The 24,481-nt window shown below is 35.6% G+C and overlaps 3 protein-coding genes across 7 annotated transcripts; 1 reads left to right on the top strand and 2 right to left on the bottom strand.

Annotated features, from left to right (window-relative positions):
* The first annotated feature begins 1,515 nt into the window (after positions 1-1,515).
* LOC102696122 (profilin-3) lies at positions 1,516-2,626 on the top strand. 3 transcript variants are annotated; one of them, XM_015349770.2, is made up of 2 exons: positions 1,516-1,605; positions 2,113-2,626. In XM_015349770.2, the coding sequence occupies exon 2, from the start codon at positions 2,149-2,151 to the stop codon at positions 2,560-2,562; it is 414 nt and encodes a 137-aa protein (XP_015205256.1). In that variant the 5' UTR covers positions 1,516-1,605; positions 2,113-2,148; the 3' UTR covers positions 2,563-2,626. The 3 variants fall into 3 exon arrangements, with proteins under 3 accessions (XP_015205256.1, XP_015205255.1, XP_006631945.1); XM_015349769.2 differs by having other exon boundaries at positions 1,555-1,657; XM_006631882.3 differs by having other exon boundaries at positions 1,562-1,703.
* A 1,236-nt stretch (positions 2,627-3,862) lies between these two features.
* arl3l1 (ADP ribosylation factor like GTPase 3, like 1) lies at positions 3,863-15,208 on the bottom strand. 3 transcript variants are annotated; one of them, XM_015349670.2, is made up of 6 exons: positions 15,016-15,208; positions 11,178-11,300; positions 8,230-8,346; positions 6,891-6,941; positions 6,366-6,551; positions 3,863-4,222 (listed from the first exon to the last, which is right to left on the bottom strand). In XM_015349670.2, exons 1-6 carry the CDS (start codon positions 15,031-15,033, stop codon positions 4,175-4,177), a joined length of 543 nt encoding a protein of 180 aa, XP_015205156.1. In that variant the 5' UTR covers positions 15,034-15,208; the 3' UTR covers positions 3,863-4,174. The 3 variants fall into 3 exon arrangements, with proteins under 3 accessions (XP_015205156.1, XP_006631944.1, XP_069052199.1); XM_006631881.3 differs by having other exon boundaries at positions 11,178-11,321; positions 15,016-15,205; XM_069196098.1 differs by having other exon boundaries at positions 11,178-11,321; positions 14,952-15,027.
* A 649-nt stretch (positions 15,209-15,857) lies between these two features.
* Positions 15,858-24,435, bottom strand: LOC107077662 (uncharacterized). Its single transcript, XM_015349659.2, has 9 exons — positions 23,908-24,435; positions 22,072-22,139; positions 21,641-21,763; positions 20,390-20,464; positions 20,204-20,281; positions 19,820-19,843; positions 18,858-19,112; positions 18,639-18,737; positions 15,858-18,064 (listed from the first exon to the last, which is right to left on the bottom strand). The coding sequence occupies exons 2-9, from the start codon at positions 22,121-22,123 to the stop codon at positions 18,015-18,017; spliced, it is 756 nt and encodes a 251-aa protein (XP_015205145.2). The 5' UTR covers positions 22,124-22,139; positions 23,908-24,435; the 3' UTR covers positions 15,858-18,014.
* Positions 24,436-24,481: the final 46 nt, after the last annotated feature.

Raw genomic sequence — 24,481 nt, 5'->3', positions numbered from 1 at the left:
AGTCTCTTACCATCTCTGGTAAAGTAAGGTACTCTCTTTTTTCAGTTATTAGTGTGAAAGGTAAATAAAAATTAATCATGCATTTTTTAACATTTTCCCTTGTTTTTAAGGTGCTTTATCACATTGATGAAATTGCTGGTTTCTAAAACAGTATATATAGTAGTTTCTAATAATATCCCACTATTGTTTCTGAGTCAAACAAAACATACTTTATTTGCTTATAATTGGTCAGGTTTTTACATTTTTCTTTCCACTGGGTTAGAACAATCAGTATTATCAATCTAAACAAAAATATAAGCAACAATTTCTGATATATATAAAGTACATTGACAAAAAAGCCTGCAAAGTGGAAGGTTATGAGTGAAAGCAAGAATACCTTATCTATACAAAACAATATCTTCTTTGTGCATGGTGGAATTAGTTATCCAATTCTCCAAAAGTATAAATAATGCAAGAGACATAATGTTCTTTTCAGGATATCAATTTAACTGCAGTATGAATGTATTAATTAGAGTGTTGAATTATGCAATCCCCAATGTAATTCAAATGCAATTATCCTACAATCCTACAATTAAAAAACTGTAGTAACGCAATCAAAACTCCAGCCACTGCTAGTTTAATGTAGCTGGAGCAATTAATAAACTGCAGTTTGAAAGCTGTTGGCTCCACCTACTGACGGCACTGCAAAACTAGCAAGGATTCAGAAGGAAAATGATTTCCTTAAAAAAGTTCAATTCTGGTAACTGGCCTCAAAACCCAGTTGTTAATTCTCGTGTTTTTGTGTAAGTAGTAACACTACGCTTTATCACTAATATATTTCTTCTAGACAACCTGCGCCCACGATTCCCTCTCATTGTAGTTAGAAAATCAGGGGACATAATAACACCCTTTAAGATATTACTTTATTCATTAATGGATTGAGTAGGTCTTATCAAAGCGATGTCCTAAGTTAATTACACACTCCACTGCTTTCCAAATAGAATGTACAGTATAGATATAGCCCTAATTTCTAACAACATTAAGATAGGTCTACTGCATTTTAAAGATTGATGTAGCTCTGCTTTTTAGTTTTTCCACACAAGGGCTAAAAACGTGTAAACAATAAACATGAATCTTTTAAGATTGAATGGTCTTCTTAATAAATTAACCTTCTTAATAAGGTTAACGACCTCTATACGACGTCCCAAAATAAGAAAATCAGTTTCGGAAAGTGGCCTAAAAAGAAAAAAAAACAACACTTTTTAATCAATTTAGTTGCCTTAATATTTTAAAAATGAATTCGTAGTTTGCTTTATTATTATGTTTCTAGTTGTTGTGTGATAGTGAGTAAGTCTAGCGCATTTGTTTCACCAATTCGTGCAGCAGCATGTTCTTTGCAGCATCCATTTACAATAGCTACCCATTAAAAAAAAAAAGCCTTTAATTTGTTACTGCCAGAACACAGAAAACGGTGCGCTCTAGCTCCAGCCTCTTCTCACAGAAAGCCAGACACGTTCTGTTTCCACGGTGAGCCGAAATTAAAACAGTTACAGGTGCCGTGCCGGAAACGCGGAAAGGATAATGATGTTTACGCTTGAAAGCTTGCTGGACGGCCACCACAGCGTGGTGAGAATTGATCTCGGTGTGAAAACGTTGTTTGCCTGACTTCTGATTTGAGGTTCATTCTGCGCTTTCCTTCATTCCAACAATGAATAGCACAAAGGGTAAAACAAACCAGGAAGAAATGTTTGCTGTTATTAATTATTATTATTTTCTGTTCCGGTAACATTTCAATACATGGACTGTAGACTTACTGTACTGTATGTACAATTGTAAGACATGAAGAGAAACTTTGTACCGAAAGCTTGGTCGTACGCGATCGTTGCTAATGATGAATTGTATATGGTTAGTAACAGTAGTTAGTAGTTAGTGTCATTTATAAACAGTCCAGTGTTCAGAACTGTAATAAATATGCAGTTATAGTAGAAAAGTGTGATTCAGTAATACTGCAATACCTACAATTAATTCAATTAATTCGTTTTCAGAGATTAGAGAAAATGTGATGGACCAGTTACAACAGTAGGATAAATGATTAGACTATTTTTCTGACTCCTCTACATCATCTTTCAACAGGAGCTCTGTATTAAAAACTGAAAATAGGGGGAAAAAATGGGAGAGTGGAAAGACTACGTTGCGGCTCTTCTCAAAGAGGAAACCGTGGAAGATGCCGCTGTCGTCGGCTGTTCAGAGAGCAAGGCTGTCTGGGCTTCCAGACCTGGTGGTGTTCTGGCAGCTGTCAGCCCACAAGAAGTGGAGATACTGATGGGAAATGATCGGACATCCTTCCTGAGGACTGGCATTACCATAGGAGGTAAAAAAGCCTCGGTTATCAGAGACTATCTGATGATCGATGAAGATTCAGCCATGGACATCAGGACCAAGGGCGACGAAGGGAAGTCAATAGCCGTGGGAAGGACAGCGAAGGCACTGGTGTTTCTGATAGGGAAGAGAGGGGTCCATGGGGGCTTACTGAACAAGAAAGTCCACGACATTGTGAAGTATCTCAAAGAGAGAGGGATTTAAATCTCATGCACAGCAGTGCAAACAGGTTACAGAAACAATAATAAATCACGTTCATTTTACCATTCTTATTAGTCTTTTTATTTTTATTACAAATCTGTGAACAAGCAAAAACAGTGGTTGAAACAGAGCATATGATATGGTATGTTTAGATATTCAGATGGTTTTTAATACTTTTTCTAATGAAAGGTTCTGTGTTTAAGTCCCCACTGCAGACAGTCCTATTGTATCATGAGCAATGTACTTTACTTTTACCTCAATTCCCCAGTCCACATGGCTATAGAAATGGGGACTAGCATTGCTTGTGAACAATCCCTGAGATGGGCCAGCGTTCTGTATTGTGTGTCTTGAGCTCTCTCATCTGCTTAATGTCACAGAAACCAGGTTAAGTTCTTGCCTGAGGAGCCAATGTGACTTGGATTTGGAAATGACCTGCCTATGGATTGGTACCAGAGTGGAGTGCTGGTACCAGAGTGCTTTTTCTAGTGTATGTCAATCATCTGAATTCTGGTATAATAAGCACACTAGTAAAATGAGCAGATCACATGAAATTCAGAGAGTTACACTGTAGATGATGCAAGGAAAAGTAAAAAAGATTAAGACAATATTCAAAAGTGGGTAAAAACCTGGGGGATGACAATGTAGACAAAAGCAGTGTATTATGTACAGGTAATAAAATAATAAACAATAAATGTAAGATGGGAAACACACAGACTGAAAAAAGTTATACTAGACATTTAGAACACCAGGCATTTCACAGCTGAGAGTGAGGCAGGAAATCGCTACCCAGCTGTGTTGTTGAAGCTCATACCCTGACGTCTTTCAAGGAATGGCTGGACTAGATCTTTTAGTATTATATTCTGTTAGTAGACATGGTAGGAAAGTCATCAGAGGTGAAAGCTCAAGTACTGTATTTCATTACATTTTATGTGGTTCCACCCACATACTGTAACTGTAACAGTACCTTTTAGTACTTTGATAAGATGGTTGTTAAAAAAATTAGTCATGAAGTGTTCCCATTGTTATAACGTTTTCAGAAAATTAGAAAACAGCACTTTCCTTCCTAAGGAAAATGAATTAAACTAATGTAATGGTAAAAACAATACCTACACAGAACTGATTTTTAAGCAGTGTGATCTAAGAGTACAAACTTCATACATAACCCACAATTCTTGTGCCATAAGTATCAAACAGTCATTTGTTTTCTGAAAGTACAATAGATGTAATAACTGAAATAGTCAACCTACTTTCTACTTACAATAATTACAGGGGAATAAATGAACACAGGAAACAATAATGATCTAGTGTTTTATTTTTAAAATTGTACATTACAGCTTATCAACCAAAGAAACCATACAGTTTTGATAGATCAATCTGCACTAGTAAACCCATCTTGACTGATAGATTTCCTTTTCTGTATATGAATATTAGCAGAAAAGGCCATTAATATCAGTCACAGATCTTGGTAATTTTATTTTCCAGCAGTTCATTTCAAATGAGATAGCTTGAAGCTGCAAACACGATTAACATAATTATTGTTAATAGCAATAACACACTTAAAGTATAAGTGAAAATTAAGGATTATTTTCTTAACAATGTACTGTAGATAATGATGTTACTTTTTCTTATTAACAATGTTGTTGCAGATCCAGTTCATCCCATCCTAAAAAATAATAAAGCAGGAATTAGTATTTTCAGAACTGAATTTTAACATCCTTGAATAGCTTGGGTTTATGAATACACTCTACTACTCTACTAAACCTACTTTTTGGGTATTTCATAATTTATCTTCAGGATATCTTTATGTGCACGTATTGTTTAATGCCATAAAAAACTTCCTGAACTATAGGATTTATATCATGGTTAATCATATTTTTATAAGTTTCCAAAAACTGAGAAGGTGTTAAAAGGTGTTAAACTGAATAAGCCACAAACATAATAAATATAAACTAACAAATATACTTTAACACCATATTAATATTATTTGATTATTATATGCAGACTTTGAGCTGGGTCTAGTCTTGTATTTAGACCTCTTAACCACATCTGTGTAAAGGCAAAACTGTAACTGACAACTGCATCTGTATCGGAAAAAGTATCATGTTGTTGCTTTAAGGAAAATTCAATAAAACTCAATGTAGTGTATCGTGTACACTTCAAGGCAATTACTGTTTCTCATCTGGTAACTAAAGTGAAGAATGAAACACACCAATAGGGAAATTAATCATAAATAAACCTTCAGACAGTGAATGGAACAGGCTTTAAATGGGGTTTATGGCAGGATTTAATTCAAAAGCTGATTTGAAATATTTTCCGTAAAATAAGACATTAATTTATGCAAATCTCCTACAGAATAGCTCTACAGGACTAATATTTTAGAAATCATTGCAGCATTTTACTTAAAAACAAAAGTATTGTTCATGATAAAAAATATGGCTGTGTGCAATTACAGTAGTTCTGTTCCATTTTGATGATTCTAAGTGCAGACTAGAGTTATATATATATTTATAAATCCCTCAAAAATAGATAGGATCATGCGGATTTAAAATCTACCAATACAAGTACTGATAAAATACATCAATTCTATCTAGCATTCTTTACATTTCAGTACTGTATATAAGCTTATATTTAAGTAAAGTTTGTAATAACAATACCAGACATGTATGTAAAATAGCATAGAAATGTATGTAAGTAGCATAGAAAATAATTCAGAAAGCTAATTGCCTTGGTAGGGAATAGATACAAATGAAAATTTACAGATACAGAGAATACAAAAGTCTATGAACCACAGAATGTAAGATGTGTACTGATGTTTATAAAAGGTAAATTTTAGATAGAATTTTGATATGCGGTTTGTGTTATGAATTTCCAAATTTCTTAAATTAACACCTTAAGTTAAAATGTAAAATTCTTAAATTGACAAATTCAAAAATCTAGACTAAAAAGCCTTCTGTTTGGACCTATTGCAGTAATTGATTGTTTGTCTTGACCTGACAAAAGTCACATCTGATACAAATTGCCACTGTTCAGAGCAACAGCCAATCACATTTTGAGGACTACAACCTGGGAACATATAAAGCAATAAGCTGCCAGAGGAATAATAATAATTGCTTTTCTTCTTTTATTTCCCTTTATCTTAGCAAGTCATATAATTTATTAAAAGACTGAGTCATGTGATATTGTACATACTGTGTTGATTGGACATGAAACTTGTCACCTGGAATAATTGCTGTGCACTCAAGAGAAATTGCAATGCTAGGATTTTGATATTAACTTCTGGTTGCTAGAGGTATTACAAAGGACAATCTATGCAGGATATGACCAAAAGAGACAAAAGGTACCTACAGTTTTCCTCGTGAAACCTGGGACATAGATGTTATGGTGATATGTTATGAAAGTGAACAGACATCATTCACTTGACACATAGGGCCTCAATTACAGCATTTCCTTTTTAAAAACCCAGAATTCACTTTCCAGTCCCTACCATTCATTTTAAGATTGAGAAGTATTACAGAAAACATCACTAATTCTTTTGGACATGTTTTTTGGGTTGGTAAGTGCTAAACGTTTGGATTGTGCTCATGTGTGATTGAAGAGATTCAGTCATTTAAACTTCAATTATTTCAACCCATTTAAAAAATGCCAACTGGAATATATAAATTTCTCTTCTGCCAGAGGGCAGTCAGTGTTGGACTCGCCATGTTTGTCTGAATCCCAAGCAAGAACATGTTACAGCGTGGTGTATTCTCTTCCGGACATCATCTTTGTCAGGCCACTGCTTCAAGACTACCAGGTGATGCTTTTACCTGCACGCCTTCCCCTGACAGCGCTGAGCAGGCCTGAATTTGCCACTCCCTGTCCCGGTATGTGTGAAGGTTGAGCCCCTCTGCAATTTCACTTGCTGGAGCTGCTGACACCAGGTCCTGCTTGTTAGCGAAGATGAGCACAGGGACACCTTTCAGGTTCTCCTCCTCTATGAGTTCAGAAAGTTCCTGAAATAGGTGAGATACAGTGCGAACACAACAAATAAACCCATGAGGACATATAGAACACCTCCAAGATGTGGTGAGGAGAATCGTGTTTTAAAAGTCGATTGCCTTCTCATTCATTTGTTTCTGCAAATTTTAAAAAGGTATGGGATTTTAACATATGTATTTTAACTTGCTTTTAGTACTACTTTGCTAATACCAAGGCAAAGTGATAACTGTAGAAGCATTGTGCAACAGTCTGGAAATTGTCCCAGAATTCTCATGGTAAGAATATAAAGTTCACAGTAGTAAAAAAATGATGCAGGGTTTTGGCATGACCTACAGAAAAAAAAAAAACATTACCTGGCCTGTTTCTTCAAACCGTTTCTTGTCTGCACTGTCTATGACATAGATCTGTAAAAAAGAAAGCTGACTTATTTACAAGGCTTACATGAACGTATGTGCTCTACATCAAAGTCATAGTCCCACAGAAAGAAGCATTGTTAGAATGTAAAATGACCCTGTACTGGCAGACTGCCACATTGCCACACTGCGCCTTTATCATCTATTAACTATTGACCAATCATCCAGAAATCTATCAGTGCAAGAACAACTGATAAAGTCATGAAATATGTAGGGGGAAAATCATTTCTTCTTTTTGAAGAAAGAAGCAAAAAAATATTTTAAATTCGAAATAAGACGAAAAACACAACACTAATTATTCCTCTGTGGCAATTTATAAAGGAGTTATAAATATGTTTTTATTATTTTGACACATTTTGTTTTATACTCACCCAATGTCTATTTTCCAGTTTATTTGACTCCTGCACTCACACAGACAGAGACCACAAATGTGCTCCTCAGACATGCCCACCTGCTGAACCATCTGACATGCAGCAGGCTCCATTGCCCCTAACTCGCTCGGTCTCTCATTGACATATGTGTAAGCCTGAAAGTGTCAGGCATGTTGCAGGAGTCTCTGTTTGGTAGGCAGCTGAGAAAGCCCCAACAGGTTCATCCCAGCACTACTCTGGCAACTCCACCAACTATGTGACACTTCGTGGGGAATCCCGGTCACAGTTGGCAAGCAACCTGACCCAGGCTCGAATTAGCAAAAGAACCTGTGCCTCAGCCAAAGGCCCCCATTTTTTACATATATTTCTTATTGACATTCTTCAGTCTTTTTGAACATTGTTAATAAAGAAGAAAATGCAATAATAAGGTAAATAAGTAATAAAGGTATGAAAATAAAGTAATAAGTAGAACTTTCTTGTAAATTGTAATTGGCAAGTACTCCTAAATTTAAAAAACCTCCAATATGTCCAATCTGTTATACTGTATGTTATTTTTACATCTTCCAAATATTCATAGAATGTTAAAATAACATTTATAAGCAGCACCATAGTATAAAGTGTTACTATGTAAAACTAGTTATAGTAAAGTTGAAACTCATATTAATATTAGAAAGACATATGGAGGTTTAATATTTATTTCCACAATGAGGAAACAGTGTAATTGAAATTATACAAAAACATAATTAACAAAGACAGAGAAACTTTGGAGATTTTTTCCTTTTGTTTTTTTTTTCTTAAAAAAGGAGACACGATTCAGATTTACTACCTAGTCCTTCAGTGCTGAGTATCATACCATGATGGAAGGCTGAGTTCTAAAAAGTGGGAGAAAATAATTTCAGATTGCTCACCAACAAGTCTGTGTTCTCTAAATACTTCTTCCAGAAAGGGCGAATTTTCCGTTGGCCTCCAATATCCCAGACATTCAGTTTCATACCATTGGAAGCCACACTTTTAATATTGAAACCCTGCAGTAGAGGAAATTAAAATGATAAAAGAACGTAGGCTCAGTGCATTTAAAACCATAATTTTACAATTCTGAACGCTGAAAATATACTGTGTATCTGATTACATAAAATGTTGCTGAATACTTGAACGTTTGTTAAAACTTTCTTTGAGACTTTTTATTTTGACAGAGATTAGTTACCACCTAAATCAGTAAATTTGCTCAATTTCAACTTGCTGAACATTTGCTGAACAATTCTTAATATTTCCTACTAGTGATAGCATACTATTGTTTTTTTATTTGCACATTTATTTTGACCACTTTGGTCAGTTTATGTAAGTGGACTTGACACAATCAGACGTATTAGCAATATAACCTTTTCTTATCTCATAAAACAACCATATCCCATATTTTGTAACAAATTATTTGTAACTTGTCAACCTAGTGTTTGTCACTCTTTTCCTTTTTTGTAGAAACGAGGAGCCTCTTTAAAGTACTCTGGGATGTTTGCTGCCAGTTTAGAAACTTTGTTTTTCTATATAACTTAGGATAACAATGAATAATATGCTATGGAGTGTTTTGCATTAGAGAAACAGCCTTTGCAATACTTTAAAATCTTTAGTCCCATGGAAAAGTCTAACAGTCTGTTAGATTAGAAGGATTCATTTGTACCAATTAGGGCCTGCACAAGTTAGATGATCCAGAAGAGTTCAGAGCCAAAGAAGTGACAGGGATTAAGTGCTACTATAATAGCCAGAGTGTCCAGTTTATATTGGTGCCAATGAGGATGAGTGAAGCTGTATGAAGTGAGAGCCGAGAAAGTTTACTCAGCAATTGTTTGTGGCAAAACTGAAACACCATAATAGTATGAAAGGGCAATTTCTTACAACCTTGGATGTTTTAGGTCACTATTTTGTATTAAATAGTGAAATTGTAATGTTGCAGCCATTGTTTCCAAATTGTTTTAGACTGCGGTACTAGTCAACGGACAGCAATTAATAAGGTATAACAACTGTCAAAGTATTGACTCCATTAATCCAAAACCTTTTTACTGTATTGAAAAGAACAATTAAATCTATGTAAAAGGTCAGGTGTTCTGGAATACACAGTTGTCTGGCTATCTTATTTGAAAAAGAAATGGTGATAAAAAAGAGATATATCATTGATAATATAACTAATTATGTAGGCTAAATTTCTTAATCAGCAAAGGTTATTATGCTTGTGAAAACATCTTAATTGCAGCTTAATATTAGAAAATAAGCCATGTTTCAAGTCTGGCACATTTTTTAGGCTTTTCACCATTGGCACCCACAACATATAATACTTGTGCCTTTAAAAAATACAGAACTACTGACCAACAGCAATCCTTTATGTGAAGCAAGCAGACCATGGACTCATTGCTCCAGGAAACAAAAAAATATCTAGGAGAACTCCTGCCCCCCAGAATGAGAAAAGTAATAAAGAAGCCTCCAAAGACAGTGAAAAGTGATAAGCTTTTATATAAGCTTACAAGAGCCTAAGGCTCTTCAAACACAGATTGCTTTTTAATCTCATTTAAAAACAATACTGCAGAACTAATTATTCTGTGGTGAATAAAGAAATTGCCAATTCCAAGCACCATGTGCAGACATTTCTACTAGCACCTGGAACTATTGAACATTGAAACTCTAGTGTTTATTTTTTACTTTTATCTGAACTATAGCGAATTAGTGTTTTCTGCATTATCCATGTATTATATGCGATTGTATATTTCAGTCTGATTTTTAGAAATCACATTTAATTCTTTAAATAAATAAAGGTTGTATTTATTTCCACGCTAGATTAGTGATGCAACTTCTCAGGCTATTTTCTTCTTGAGTTGACCAGTATTCACACCCCAGCAACATTATCCAATTCAGAGGCAGATTTTCTCTGCCAATCTGTTACACAATTTACTTTAGTGGATCAATCTCATTTGAGGACTTGGCTCAACTTAAGGAATTTCACCTTCAGGGAAAACTAATCTGGTCCTGTATCAGGGTTCAAAACAGTTTAGGAGCCGAAAAGAGCAACACAAGGTGCCTATATGTTGAGTACAAGAGGAGCTCTAGCGCACTTATCAAGATGTACTGCTCCCTACTTTAGTAGGGAGTCACTACTGCTGGTTTTGTCTGACCTCTGCCTTACACACAAGATCTATTGCATCCATTTGAGTCTGCTTGTAAGGAGTAATTTAGCTGGTTGTATTGATTTACAGCCAATTACAACCGGAGTACAAGGGTAGTACAAAACTATTTCATGATTTTAGACAGGATGTATCAGTGACATAAAATAAAAAGATGAATGAAGTTTGAGAATGTACCTATCTACAAGACATTTCCCCCACTAGCTCAAGTTGTTCAACTTAGCTGTTAGTATTAGAGCTTTGCCTTGCTGTGATGGCAAGGCTTAAATTCAGAACAAGAAAACAATAAGGAAAGGCATCTGTCCTAATTCCAACCATAATAATTCTGCTCTTCATGTTTTATCAATTAGAAACCCTTACAGCTTTTCCACATTTACTTCATGGGTTCAGCCACACGAGTGGAGTGACCTGGGAGCCCAACTAACGTCAAATGCTCAAAATTGCTGAAACTTATCTTATAAATAATCAAGAGAAAGGATCAGCATTACAATGCAGAAATATAACACAAATGCGTTTTAATAAATATTGTCAACAATGCATATTATCTTACAGTACACCTGTATCCACAAATTTCACATTTTTATTTTTCATGATAGTACTTTAATTACAAGTAGGAAGAATTCTATAATGTTGCATAGCCTCATTATCCATTATCCCCATTACGGTCAAATTCCATTCCTGTTTCTTACCTGTGTTGGAGTGATTGTGTTCACATCTTCTGAAGCAAGCTTCTTCAGTAATGTCGTTTTCCCAGCATTGTCCAATCCCAGAAGAACTATCCTCAACTCCTGCTCAGTGGAACCTTTCAGTTTCTGAATGACAGAAAATAAACCCTAAAATAGAGTCAAAAGAGGTTACAATATTATTTTTTTAAACTGATGTGAGCAGGTTGTGTAGCAGTGACCGGAATGCGATAGGAGTCTGTCAAAGAGGTATGGTGTTCGTAACCTGCTTCTAAGCTGAAAAGGATTTGGCAACCAGCACTACCCTAATGACTGACCTTGTCTGCCTGACATAACAAAATTAGGTCCGTCAGAAGTAGAGGACAGATTTGTTTAGAAATTTGAGAGTCCTGCATGCAAACAATCTTTAACAAATGCAAAATCCATGAAGAACTTCACCTAACAGTTTTTGAAAAAGTAAATTCTCTCTTTATGTGATGTATGAAATATAATATTTGCTGCAGTATATTCTAATGAAATATAAATATACTGTAATAATGAACATAGAAGAAAGCAACAGTATGTTCTGGTTATAAAAGGCTTGTGATAAAACATTTTGTAACATTCATTTAAAAAAATAGAAGGTAAAAATGGAACACATTTGAAGCAAAGCTGTTTTTGTGTATCCATTAGCATTTAAGTTTATTTATAATGATGGAAATATTTGTTTTAAAAGGACTGGTGCAAACTGTACAGCATTACGTTTATTATTTCATCAAATAGCCTTTCCTTTCATCACTACTCCTTTCTGTTGCTTCCATAGTTATTCGTATTGCCAGAAAAGAAACCTTCACTATGGGCAGAATCAGACATGAAGCAGCCAGACAATTGAATTTAAAGACTTGAGTAAAAGTTAGTTTGTAACACAAGTTTAAGGACATTTTAGTATATATTTTAAGGACATTTCATAGATCCTTTATTACATATTAAAGAAACCTATGTCAAAATCATGTTCAGTAGGTTTACTGGATCACTGTTCGTTTGAGATCAAGATACTACGACTACAGCTGCCCCCCCAGGTAAGTCCATATGGATCCAAGAGCTAAGGTGCTACAGTCCAGGGTGAGTTTTCAGATCACTGCACCTCGGACACAAAGCCAGCATGAGGTAAAACTGTCTGCAGAAGTCAAGGTCCAGAAGCAAGTGATTTGGACACATCAGGTTCAATCCAGAATCCTGCAGCCGGGCTCCTAGAGAAAGGGCTGTGCGGGGTGCAGGCAGGTGGACTGAGGGACTGAAATGTAGGAGAAGGAAAGGGAAGTCCAGGGAAGGCTGGTGTAGAACAGGGACAAGCCACCAAGGTCCAGAGCTGTGTTTCATTCCAGGATGCCGTGCAGGGCTGAGGGGTTCGGCACTGAAACCAGGTAGGAGACTCCCAGTCAGGGCGGTCATCCACTAGACAAGTCTGTCTCCGGGCTGGACTGGGCATGTGTTCATCAGGGGGTCATCTCTGGAGACCAGGCCGGTGTGTGTCATCAGGGTGGAATAAGGAGATGCACTTGTGACCCGGCTGAGGCAGTCGACAGCTGGGGTTCGGGTCTGAACCTGGTCTCCACCTGGACAGCACATCCATGGGTAGAGATCCCAGATGGAGCCCAAGAGGACTGGAAATCAGGAATAGGAAGGGCTCTGCTGAGATGCTGGAAGGTGGCTCAGGAGTGAAGTGGTGAACATGTCAATGCTGGATCACCAAGGAGAGACTGAGCAGGGTTAAAATACTCTCAGAGCACTGCCCTTCTCCAGCTCAGAGCAGTGATTTCAATGTCTTTTCTCTATAGTTCACAGGCCACAAATGCGGTGAGGTCAATCATGGTCTGGATGTTTGAAGTGCCAAATTATGTTTTTTTTTAAGTGTAGAATGGTAACAGTTCTGGACATGGCTATCCAGTTAACAGTGTTGAGGCAGACTATGCTTAGGTCATCTTTTTTTCCTTCCCAAATGTTGCTGCTGAGCAAATGTTACAGCTGCCTTTGTGCTTGAACATTACATTGAGCTTCTGGGCATCAGTATCTTACTCCTGTCACTATCAATTTGTTTGCAAAGGATTTGGAGAACATCTTTTACTGTTGAGAAACCCTTGTACACCAGTGGACACATATGTCTAGACAGAATGTGACCTTGATCCAACAGAATGGAGACCAAGACAGTGTAATTTGTGGTACAATTGTGTTAACCTCCATAATCCTGTTTGCCTAACACATAGGACACAGGGAAACTAACAAGCCTTCGAGGTTACTTATAGTGAATCCAGCATGAAAGGAGTCGTTATATATTTAAGCCTGTCGATGCTGACCCTATTTTGCTTATTGAACAGATTAAGTAGAAAAGGCAAGAGGCTGGACTTTAGAAACCCTCATATTGCATACACTCTACGTACAGTGCTGACCAAAATTATTCATACAACTGATGAAATAGGGGTGTTTCATATATTAATATATGACATAAACACCAAATAACAGAAACACATACAGATTGGATAGTGTGTCTTGCTAAAGCCCTCATTTTTCTGGAATTTGACAAACATGACTTTGCTCTGTGCTCTGTACTTTTTGATCTGTGGACTACTGTTAGGATTATAATAGAACACTGTTGTACTTTATTAAGTGAGACACATTATCCAATCCATAAATCATTCTGCTATATGATGTTGATCTATTTCATCAGGGGTATAAATCTAGAGGGCACTGTATTATCCAGAATAATTTGTACTTGTCTATTTCAATACAAAATGACTTCTGTGTATGGGAAAGACTACTGTTTTATGTGGTGAAAAAATTCAGTCAAATAAAAAATACAACAACAACAACAACCAGAATAATAATAATCATCAACATCATCATCATCATCATCTCCCTAATTTCCTTATAACAATACAATGGATTTTACAGTATATGATGTCATTGAAAATAGTGAAAAAGTATTTTAAGCATCAACTACAAGGAATGGATTAACTATGTATGACTGACACACTAGTACTTAACATATCATAGATATATTGTGGCCTTGTACAAAGTCCTTTGTCAGTAATAAAGGATTAATACTGGTCTTTATATAGTATTAAGACATGCAGAACACATTAACTCAGCATTCTGTGATTCAGTAATAAAGTACAAAATAAATATTTATAGATTGTAAATATTCTTGAGTGTTGTCTAAGTGCATATGTTAACAGCAATCTGAAATTGTAGCTAAAAGTGTGTGGGTTTGCACTTGGATCTTGCTATTGTGCCCTTTCTCCTTATACCTCAAATTGCTTCCACAAACTGTACAGCAAGTTGCTTTAGATAAAATTGTCAGCCAAGTAATATATAGTATCTCTTGTTTAGATATGAGATACTTCTTGAAAATTACAGAAAATTATACTGTAATTTTATTTAATGAATTACTTTGATTAATCATTAAAATCCCATTAAGAATCAGTGAAAACTTTTACTCATTTCAATGTTTTTTTTGTGTGTAAATATAGAGCATGCAAAAGAGAAAGGATAAATAGTCCCTAATGTGGACAATCATAATCAGTAGTAAGGAGTAGTAGTATTAAATTAGAATTTCAAATAATTCCGATTATTTGAAAGTTCGAAAGATCAAAACTATTTCTGGGCCCACGAGGCAGCCCTTTAGATTAGATTTCAGTTTTATGGAGTTGAGAATCTGTTAAACTGTCAAGCTTTGTAACCATTTCAGCAAACCCCAACCCCATATCCCTTCTAAAAGAGTATTACTCCCAGGTACCCACCTACCTTGAAAATATCAGGATCACACTAAATCACATAGAAAGAGACAAAACAATATTCCAAACCGCACCTTTTGCACTTCTCCCATTGTAGGTTGTTTTTGTTTTCAGCAACAGAAATGAAATGTAGCTACATTCTATTGAGGTTCCCTGGTCATCTGAATGGATTCTCTATTCCTCTGGTTACACTTGTGCAATAAGCTAAGTCTGCTGGGATTGTCTTCTCTCTTCTTGGCTCTGTGGGGGCTGGGAAGGATTAGAACTCCAGAATTAGCTGCAGTCTTCCACATATACCTCCCTCTCTTCGGCACTAAATAATTACCTGGATTATCCCTGTGCCACCTGCTGCTCTGGAAGTCATGTGGATTACCTGACATTCATGGATTTGAAAACATGTATCTCTTCTTCTTCCTTACTTTTTATCATCCCAACAGGATTGAATTTTAGTGCTATTTCAGAAATTTCAAAAATGAGAAATGATTATGTTTTGATGTAATCGTGCACCGGACTGGTCTTTTAGTGCTAATATGGCAAATATTTTGGAGCGGTGGTAGCTCAGACAGCAAGGCCATCCCAGGTAGAGGCAAGTGATGTAGCTTACTCTAATTTCTACCAGACTGCTCCCAAGTCCACTCAGCCTGCTTTCCAAATGAGGACCAGGGGTTAATCCTTCCAGGGCTAATAGGCCGGCCAGAGTGGATGCTGACCACATTACCTCCAGTGTCTGATGGTTGAGAAAAATGGTGGCCCTTGCCCCTCATTCCCCATGGGCCTATATGGCCTGAAAAGGGGACCTAACCTATGGTAAATATTTCACTGTTATAAACAGAAATTTTATTGATATTGTCCCCCCTTTGTAATGTCTACCTGTAGCAGTCAAAACAAACCTCTGTATAGGTGGCCTGAGTTTGATTGTAAAGTAATCTGTAGAATGACTTGTAGGTGTCACCTTAATGTGAAGAGAGATTTAATACTGATGACCTGTCACTGATGCTTGTGGATAAGTGTTATTCGCAGAAGAAAAACAACTATATTTAGCAGGATAAATATCCAAATCATGCAGATTTATTACAAAACAAACCAACAAAAAGGAGACAAAGTTGTGTCCCTCTACCATTAAATAAACACATTTTTTCCCCAAATCATAAATCCCTCCTAAATAAATACTAAAATTGTAATAGCATGATTAAAATTAAAATAAAGATAAATTAAAATTAGTATAATATTGCTGTATATATTACTTTGTCTTTGTTACGAAACTAAGAAATAAACCCTAATGCGAGAGCTGGAAAATAATCCTGTAAAAGATCTTTTCTGCAATTCAAAAGGGGAAGCCAATAATCCTAAATCGACTGAGTGTGATTGCCAATTCAAAGCCGTAACTCAAGAGCCGTAGTTAAGAGGATAAAGCCAGAAATCCAAAACCGGGAGGGGTACTTGCCAAACCCGAGTCATTATCCAGAAGCCGTAGCTCAAAGGAGAAAGCCAGGAGTCCAAAAACAAGGAAAATACTTTCCAGAGCCAAGCCATAAACCAAAAGCCATAGGTCCAACAGACAAAAAGCAGTTCCAAAGCCGAAAAGGTGCAAACGAGAAAAAAGCGTAAAGCAGTAATGAAGCTCACACAGAAAACCAATACTGAGCGAGGAGGTTAGGGAAGACTGCTTAAGTATATAATGTGCTGGAGGTGTGGTGGTGAATAAGTGATCAGATAGGTTGCCTAATTCAGCGTGATCTACGTCTTCTTCTGAAGCAGGGATCGTAACAGTCTTCTCTTGGGTTAGGAACCTCATTTTAAAATGCATGAAGACCAAAGCCAATATTAAAACATACTGTACAATTTAACTCATGAACAATGACCACTACCTGTCCAAATTCGCTCAAAACTTCAAAGTGTTACAAGTACATTTATGTGTAAGTTTAAAATAAACGTGTACTATATTAAAAATACTGTACATTCTATACAGTATGTAAATGTAATTCAGTTCAAACTATATTCAGTCCATATATAATAACCACCCATGTTTCACTTACCCCTTGACTCCTTATCAAATAATATTTTTAATTTCAAAATAAAAAACAGAGATACACGTTCTACATGTTATATAATTATTATAGTATACAGTTTAAGTATACAATGTCTTCTATATACAACAAAATGTAATCATCCAGATACAAGCTGTCTTAGGTAAACAGTATTAAATAGTGCATATTTTCTACTGAAGTATAATTTAGGGGTAGGAACATAAAAACGCTTACAAATGAGATGTGAAATTATGGCTTGTGTAACATTACTGGTTAGATTGTTCCACACACCCATAACTCTTTGCATACATAAGTGCTTCCTGTTCTCAGTTTTAAAGTTGCATCCAGTTTGGTACACTTTTAGAATTAGCAGGAAACAGATGCTGTCATCATTCTATTTTGCAAAAACAAATTTCCAAATAAGGAGTCTTAAGTACAAAAATAGAGGGGAAACAAAATATATCATTTTAATTTGTCAACAAAACAAAAATAATGAAATCAATAAGCAACACTAGATTTCACATGATTTCATTAGATGTCCAGAGTCCATGTTTGAATTTCCAAGCAGTCTTCTGGTTTTCCATTTGCTGTATAATATATGTGTATCTTGAAGATAAGATTACAACCAGGCCCCATATCAAGCAAATTCAAATATGTGATAAAAAGTAGCATTTAACTTCTAAACGTAAAATCAGGTAACATTTTAATGGAAGCTGTTTGTAAAGTCTTCCTTTCCTGTATTGAATAGCCTGGTATACCATATACAGTAGCATGAGTAAAGACTTTGGTTCAACAACTGTACAGGCAATTCTTTTACAATAGAAATAGTGTTTTTGAAACACTTTTTTTGCCTTTACCCAGTAAATGAAAAAAAAAAACATTGCCTTTTATAACAATAGTAGACTGCCCATTTTTTAAAGAGGCCCCCCACAAACATTACTGACCATTTCCTCCACAGTAGATCTAAAGATTGAGCTGCACCCAGAATTTTGCAAAAGGCCATTATAGGTCATACACTGTATAGAATGTTACAAAATTATAGAAATTTAAGTAGCGTTGGCGTAGATATGCATCTCATTTCTTTTTGTGTTTTGGGCTGTGAAGAAATACAACAGAAAATTAAAAGGTGAAGATGAAAATAAAAAAAAGGTGTTAAAGTATAATGTTACAGGCAGATACACAAATGTGTACTTCTTAATGCAAAAGCAAATGTATTGGCAAATGATCATGGATAGGTGATATTGTTTTTAAACATGGACATTAAAATTTTAAAATATGTTTTAAATGTCCATCCGATTGATCAATTGTCAGCTTGCGGCTGCATGGAGAAAAATAAGAGTGAGAGCACATTTTGAGGTGGGGGCATGCCACCTCTCATAGTTTTTTGGCATGCTGCAAGTGCCCAACAGCACAGTTGGCACCAGCTGGAGGAGTGCTGTGTGTCTCACACTGGCATCACTGTAAGCCTGCACGCACCTGGCAAGTCATGGTTTTGGCAAACTACAGACAACTGTTTCTTGCTTTTCTAAAAGTCTGTAAATATTTAGTTCTGATATTACTAGTATACAGTAGGTCACATTTATCTGTGCACTGCTACAGTATACCTTATTAATGGTGCTACATTTAGAGGGACAGCTATTTCAAAGTAGAGCAGGAACACAAAACCTTACCTCTTGATTTTTTAAGTATGCATCTCATCATGACAGCCAAGCCAAAGACAAATATCCCAGCAGCCAAGCCACACAGAAGAAGTAGTATAAAACCATCACCTGGTTGTATAATCAAAGACAAAACCATAAATAATAATAACATTATATTCTGTTTCTCTGTAAATATTATAGAACATGTTGAAAAATGTATTTAAAAAATATAAATTAAGACGTACTTACTTTTAACAGTAATATGAAGTTTATTTGAAGTCAGATTTAGACATGGTGTTTTCACAGTACAGTGGTACATTCCAGTGTAGTTTTGCAACACATTTCTTAATGTCAGATTACTTGAATTAGTAAGTTTCAAGAACTGGTCATCTTTGAACCAATAAAACAATTGAGTCACTTTAGGAACATAATTGGCACAGGACAATGTAAGGTCATTGCCTTCAGGAACTTCTGTGCTATTTGTTTTTATTTGAACAGTGTAAGCTGCAATCAGAGGTACAAAAAACACATAATAATTAGATCGATTACTTCTGTGATATGTGTACATTAAATAAAAAATTAAAGACAAATGGATTAAAATAAAGTTAAACATGCCTTCTGAGGGTGAAAATGTTCAAGAAATGGCTAACTAAAAATACAGAAAACGTGTGCTTAAACTAATTGATGAATTGTAGAATTGTGAGAGGGATGAGTAAAAGGCTTTAGTTTTACCTTTATAAAATTCAAAATACCGCGAATCTGTGGAAAGCCATTTGTAATCAATCATTCTATTGATGAATACAGTATGCATTCAGGACAGAGCTTGAATGTATTTCCTGCCAATCACTACTCACTAGATATAGATACATTTCCAGCTTTTATTGCAAAAATACACCACCACCAACCCTATCATCACGGCCATTGCTGCAACCCAGTGGAACATTTCATAGAGGTTCTGACTGTATGTCCTTCAATACTTATTTTATAATCTCTCTCCTCTTACATACTAAAATATTTCATATTCTACAGTTATCTGTTATTTGACTTAAAACTTAAATATTTTACAATAAGTTTCAGATAATTGCAGGCCAATTATATACTGCAGAGAAGTAATCTTTAGAAATATCCCTTTTATTTCTTAATTAGTATTATTTGGGTCCATATACAATAGAAAGCATGTGTCTTAGGAATGAACACTGAGAAAAAAATACCTTTCAGGCAGTCCTTGAATATTACTGAAAAATGGAAGGAGAATATAGTTATAATACTGAAATATATTGACAATAAAAATGATATTGTTATAAAAGGCCTGATGTTAATAATAAATCTAACTTTAGAAGGATAAAAAATCTGAAAACCCAGCTGCTCAAACTGGGTCATTAATAAGCCAGGAAACAACTGAGTAATACTGTACATACTGTAGATTGAGAACTAGATAGATAAAACATAAGTTAAATTAATAGAACAAATTACTTTTCCTGGTGTTTTAGAAGTATTGACTACAAAAATAAAGAAAATAATAAAACTTGTAAGAAAAAAATACCATACGAGAACAACTTTTTAATAAGGCATGCATTATCTGCTGAAGTGCTTACCACAAAACATGTGATCTGTAAAATTATTTTCCGAGAGGCATACATTCGTAATGTTTTCCGCCAGGGATTTGCAGGCAGCTGGAGAAACCAAATATTAAATAAATATAACACAATACAATTAAGGAACTTGAAAACATTCCGTAATCTATGAAAATTTTAAAAAGTGTAAAAAACAACAGCACTTACAGGAAGTAATGCCGTCAGGAATGTTTAAAGACACGTTGACACAGCATTGATTTATTGCCTTCAAATCAGTTTCAACTGTCAGGTATAGGAGAAAATAAAATAAAATATTCAAAACACACAATTTGCTGTCTTTTTTTTCTTTAACAATTTACGACAAACTCTTTCGATGAGATATATGATCATCGGTTCCTTGCATACTGTCACGCAGTGTTAATCAGGACCCTATGCAGACGATAGAATCCAGAAGGGAGTGTAACAAACATGCGGGAAAGAAGACTAGGAGTGGGGCTGATAGAAGAACAAGGGGGCGTGTCGACAGTGCACTGGTGCTCGGGGGGGGCGTAGCCCATGCGACAGCCCAGCAGGAGTCCGTAAGGGAAATCCAGAGTTGGAGCTAAAGTCCAGAGCCGGGTCATCCATCCAAGACAGACAAGACAAAAGTTAAAAGCCGGAGCGGGATCTGGTGAAAGGTCGGGGGAATAAAAAGGTGTAACAGGGCCAGGCGCTCCAAGCACCAAGCTCCAAGCTGCAAGACCCAGATGACCAGGACGCCGTTGCGAAGCCTTTGCCGTCGAGCCTCTCCTGGACCCACTGGTAGGAGGGCTTCCAGGCGTCCATCTTCCAATGTTGAGCCCAGAATGGTAGGAGCATCTGGCTTTTGTAGGGAGGGGCTGGATAGGAGTCAGGTGCAGGACAATCAAGCAAACAAGAAAGAGCCGGAGTGCCCTTAAGAGGAGGGACTTATGATCATAACACATACTTTAAGTACTTAAAAATGAGTGGTCAGATATCTGATGAAAATCCACCATTACTCCATTATAGAACTCATAGATTAATTATCCAGATTCAATTCTGGTTGTAACACAATGAAATATAATTTACTGGGGGTAATAATTAGGGTAGGTTGTTGTAAGGTATGAACTGAACTAGAGTGGCAAAGGGACCAGATAGATAATTGCTTTGACAAAATTCATCAAAGCATAACCTGATATAGGTAATAATAAATTCAAATTTGTTCCAAGGCCTTCCTCGTAGTAAAGAAGAAAATTAGGTGTTTACTAGAACAGAACTGAGAGTTAATTGCTCAGATTAAAAAGGAGTTGAACACCACTGTCAATATTTTAAAGATGCAGAATAATAGTCTTTTTGCTTTTAATTTTAAACAGGATCAGTAATTTCCTTCAGAGAGAATGAAGAATCTTTCATCGTTTCAGATTCCAGGAACTATCATCTAAAGATAGGCAAGCTTACCAAGATGGAAAGACCATCCAATACTCTGTTGGTAAAAATTGTTAATAGACGGTATGCAGCAGTTGCTGTTTACATTGCACTGTTTGCAGAGATTTAATTGATCAATGATGTCCATTTGGATACCTAGGGCAAAAAAATCACAAACATAAAATATTTCACACAGGTTAAGTTCATATTTTAAAATACAGCCTTCAAATGTGATATTGTATAAACTGCTTTCTGCAGGAACAGAAACTTTTGAAAATCAGCCCTCATGAATTCTCAAGGAAAATGTATATTATGTACATATTCTGTATGTCCACCATATGTGGTGCCTCATTGGTAAATGGCTTGATTTATGTGGGATTTGGACCTCTACACTGCAATCACAGTAATAATAGCATTTAAAAATAAAAATATATAAAAGAGAAAAACGGTGACAAACCACTTACTAGAAATAAAAATCAAAACCAGCATACAAGGAAGAAGTCCACAGGGTTTCATTTTCAAAGTATAGAAGCTGCAATAAAAAAAACAGCATTTATACAGTACTCTTTTAAAAACCAATCAGTGGAAGCAGGATTAAATTTTTAGATATTACTGTATATTTCATTGTGTTGTTAACCCTGCACTGTGCCTTCCATTAGCTTTTGAACCAAATAAAAAAATAAACTGTATGCCATGTATGATCCATCCTTTATCATAAAGCTGCTGAGTTCTCATAAGAACCTGAGGTCTGTCCTAGAAGGACAGGATTGCAAAGTGAAATTATGTAGCCATATCACCCTGTAACTTACAACTGATAACCCACTGAAGCTAAGCAGGTGTGAGCCTGGTCAGTACCTGGATGTTAGACCTCCTGGGAAAAAAACACTGGAAGAGGTGTTAGTGGGGCCAGCTCTTGCCCTGTCAATACTGAAACTGTATTGCAGATACAGTCCTTAAGTTTAAATTTTATTTTGCATATAGGCTTCAGTTTTGCTTACTTTTGTTAATCTCCTGATAGAAATAAATACTGGAGAAGGTATTAGTAGGACACTATAACCCTAAAATGCAAATCTGAATGGATGATCATCAGATCTAAAACTTGTTGTCTCTAAAGCCTAAAATAAAAAGAAAATAATTCTAAAAATGAATTATTTTACAATAGGGCAACAGTACCCAATTTAGCTAAGGTGCAATGTTAAATTTAAAAACTTAAAGTAAGTCTCTTAAAATATATATTTAAAACTGAATCTGGTCTCAAAGTGTCTCAGTGGGGAGATATACAGTGATGTGGAAAAGAAAGTAATCTCCCCCTATGATCCTATGGTTTTGCATATTAAAACAGATCAGACCTTCATCTAGTCATCACCAAGTCCTTACAGTACTAATTACTTGAAATAAACTGAGTTTATCAGTTTCTTACATCACCTGGGAGGAATTCTGGCCCGTTCCTACTTACAAAACTACTTCAGCTCAGTGATTTTTAAGGGGCATTCATTCATAAACTGCTCTCTTGATTTCCCACCACAGCATTTCAATGGTGTTGAGGTGTGGACTTTGACCTGGGCATTCCATAATCCTGATTCTTTTCTGTTTCAGCTATTCAGTTGTAGATTTACTGGTGTGTTTTTGATCATTGTCTCGTTAGCTGATCCATTTTTGGCTAAGCTTTAGCTGTTGGACAGATGGTCTCAAAATACCTCTAGAATGTGCTGGTATAGAGCAGACTCAATGATTGTAAAGCTTTCAGGTCCTGTGGCTGCAAAGCAGCCACATAAATACAAAGATTTATATAAATACAACCATATTAATATTTATTCAGATCTTTACCTCAAATGGGTAAAGTGTAAACTGTAGTAGTCGGGAAAGAAAATCATTGTAAACAAGAACATACATTACCCAATTTCAGATTTAATTATACATTTACAGGGGGTATAATCCATTAAGCATTAAGTAAATTTGCATTTTGTTTCACTTGAAAAAATAAAGTTTCCACAAGTTGTAAACATGAAATACAGTAAGCATTAACCAACATCATTTATACATTGTCAGAAAAGCCATTTTATATTTACAGTAGTAATAGATAAATGATAGCAGTACATGCATTGGTTCTCAAATCAAGACAAAGGAAAAACATCTAAAAGATGAAGTGAGACAGTTACTGTACATATTTTGAAGACAGAATTCATTATATGCTTCAAATAGATTTCCTACTGAACAATTATGTTAAAAATATTTCTAAAGGCAGAAAAAATGTTTCAAAATGTAGTTATAATAATTTTAAAAGGAAATGTTGTTCTTACCTAATTTCTTTAACCTTCTCTGCTTAACATTTGGCTTCTGTGAAGGAGCAATGCCTATTGAGTGCAGTGAATTACTGCTCTCAAAGAGCAGATCATGACTTGTGCAATGACTTTTGCATGATTTTCTCTCTAAAAATGTAGAGAGATAATAATGCAAATACTTAATATTATGCACAGTGCATAGTAACATTCATACACTCCATGATGCAAATCAGTTTTTTTCCTTTAGGTATAGTCTAACTAAGATCACTTTGTTTAGTTTTTTTATGTTACGTCACAAAATCCACTTTGAAACTCACTGCCATGTGTGATTTTTTGGGAGGGTGAAGGGGATATACAGTACTAAGTTTTAAGATTTGAAAAACCAGTGAGTTCAAGCAATTCCAGTTCAGTGAATGGAATGACCTGTGACATTTAAGAAAATGTCTTCCAAAGGAAATTTGGAATTGCAAGCGCTTAATTAGGACAAATTTTATGGTTTTTTTATGGGTTTATTTTTACTTTTCTTTTTTGATGAGTGCCTTCTATCTCAAGTCTGGGGAAGCTAGATCACCGCTATCCTTGTGTTTGATAT

This window comes from Lepisosteus oculatus, chromosome 11 (assembly GCF_040954835.1).
Source record: "Lepisosteus oculatus isolate fLepOcu1 chromosome 11, fLepOcu1.hap2, whole genome shotgun sequence".
Classification (NCBI taxonomy): domain Eukaryota; kingdom Metazoa; phylum Chordata; class Actinopteri; order Semionotiformes; family Lepisosteidae; genus Lepisosteus; species Lepisosteus oculatus.
This window is presented reverse-complemented; position numbering and strand designations above follow the sequence as displayed.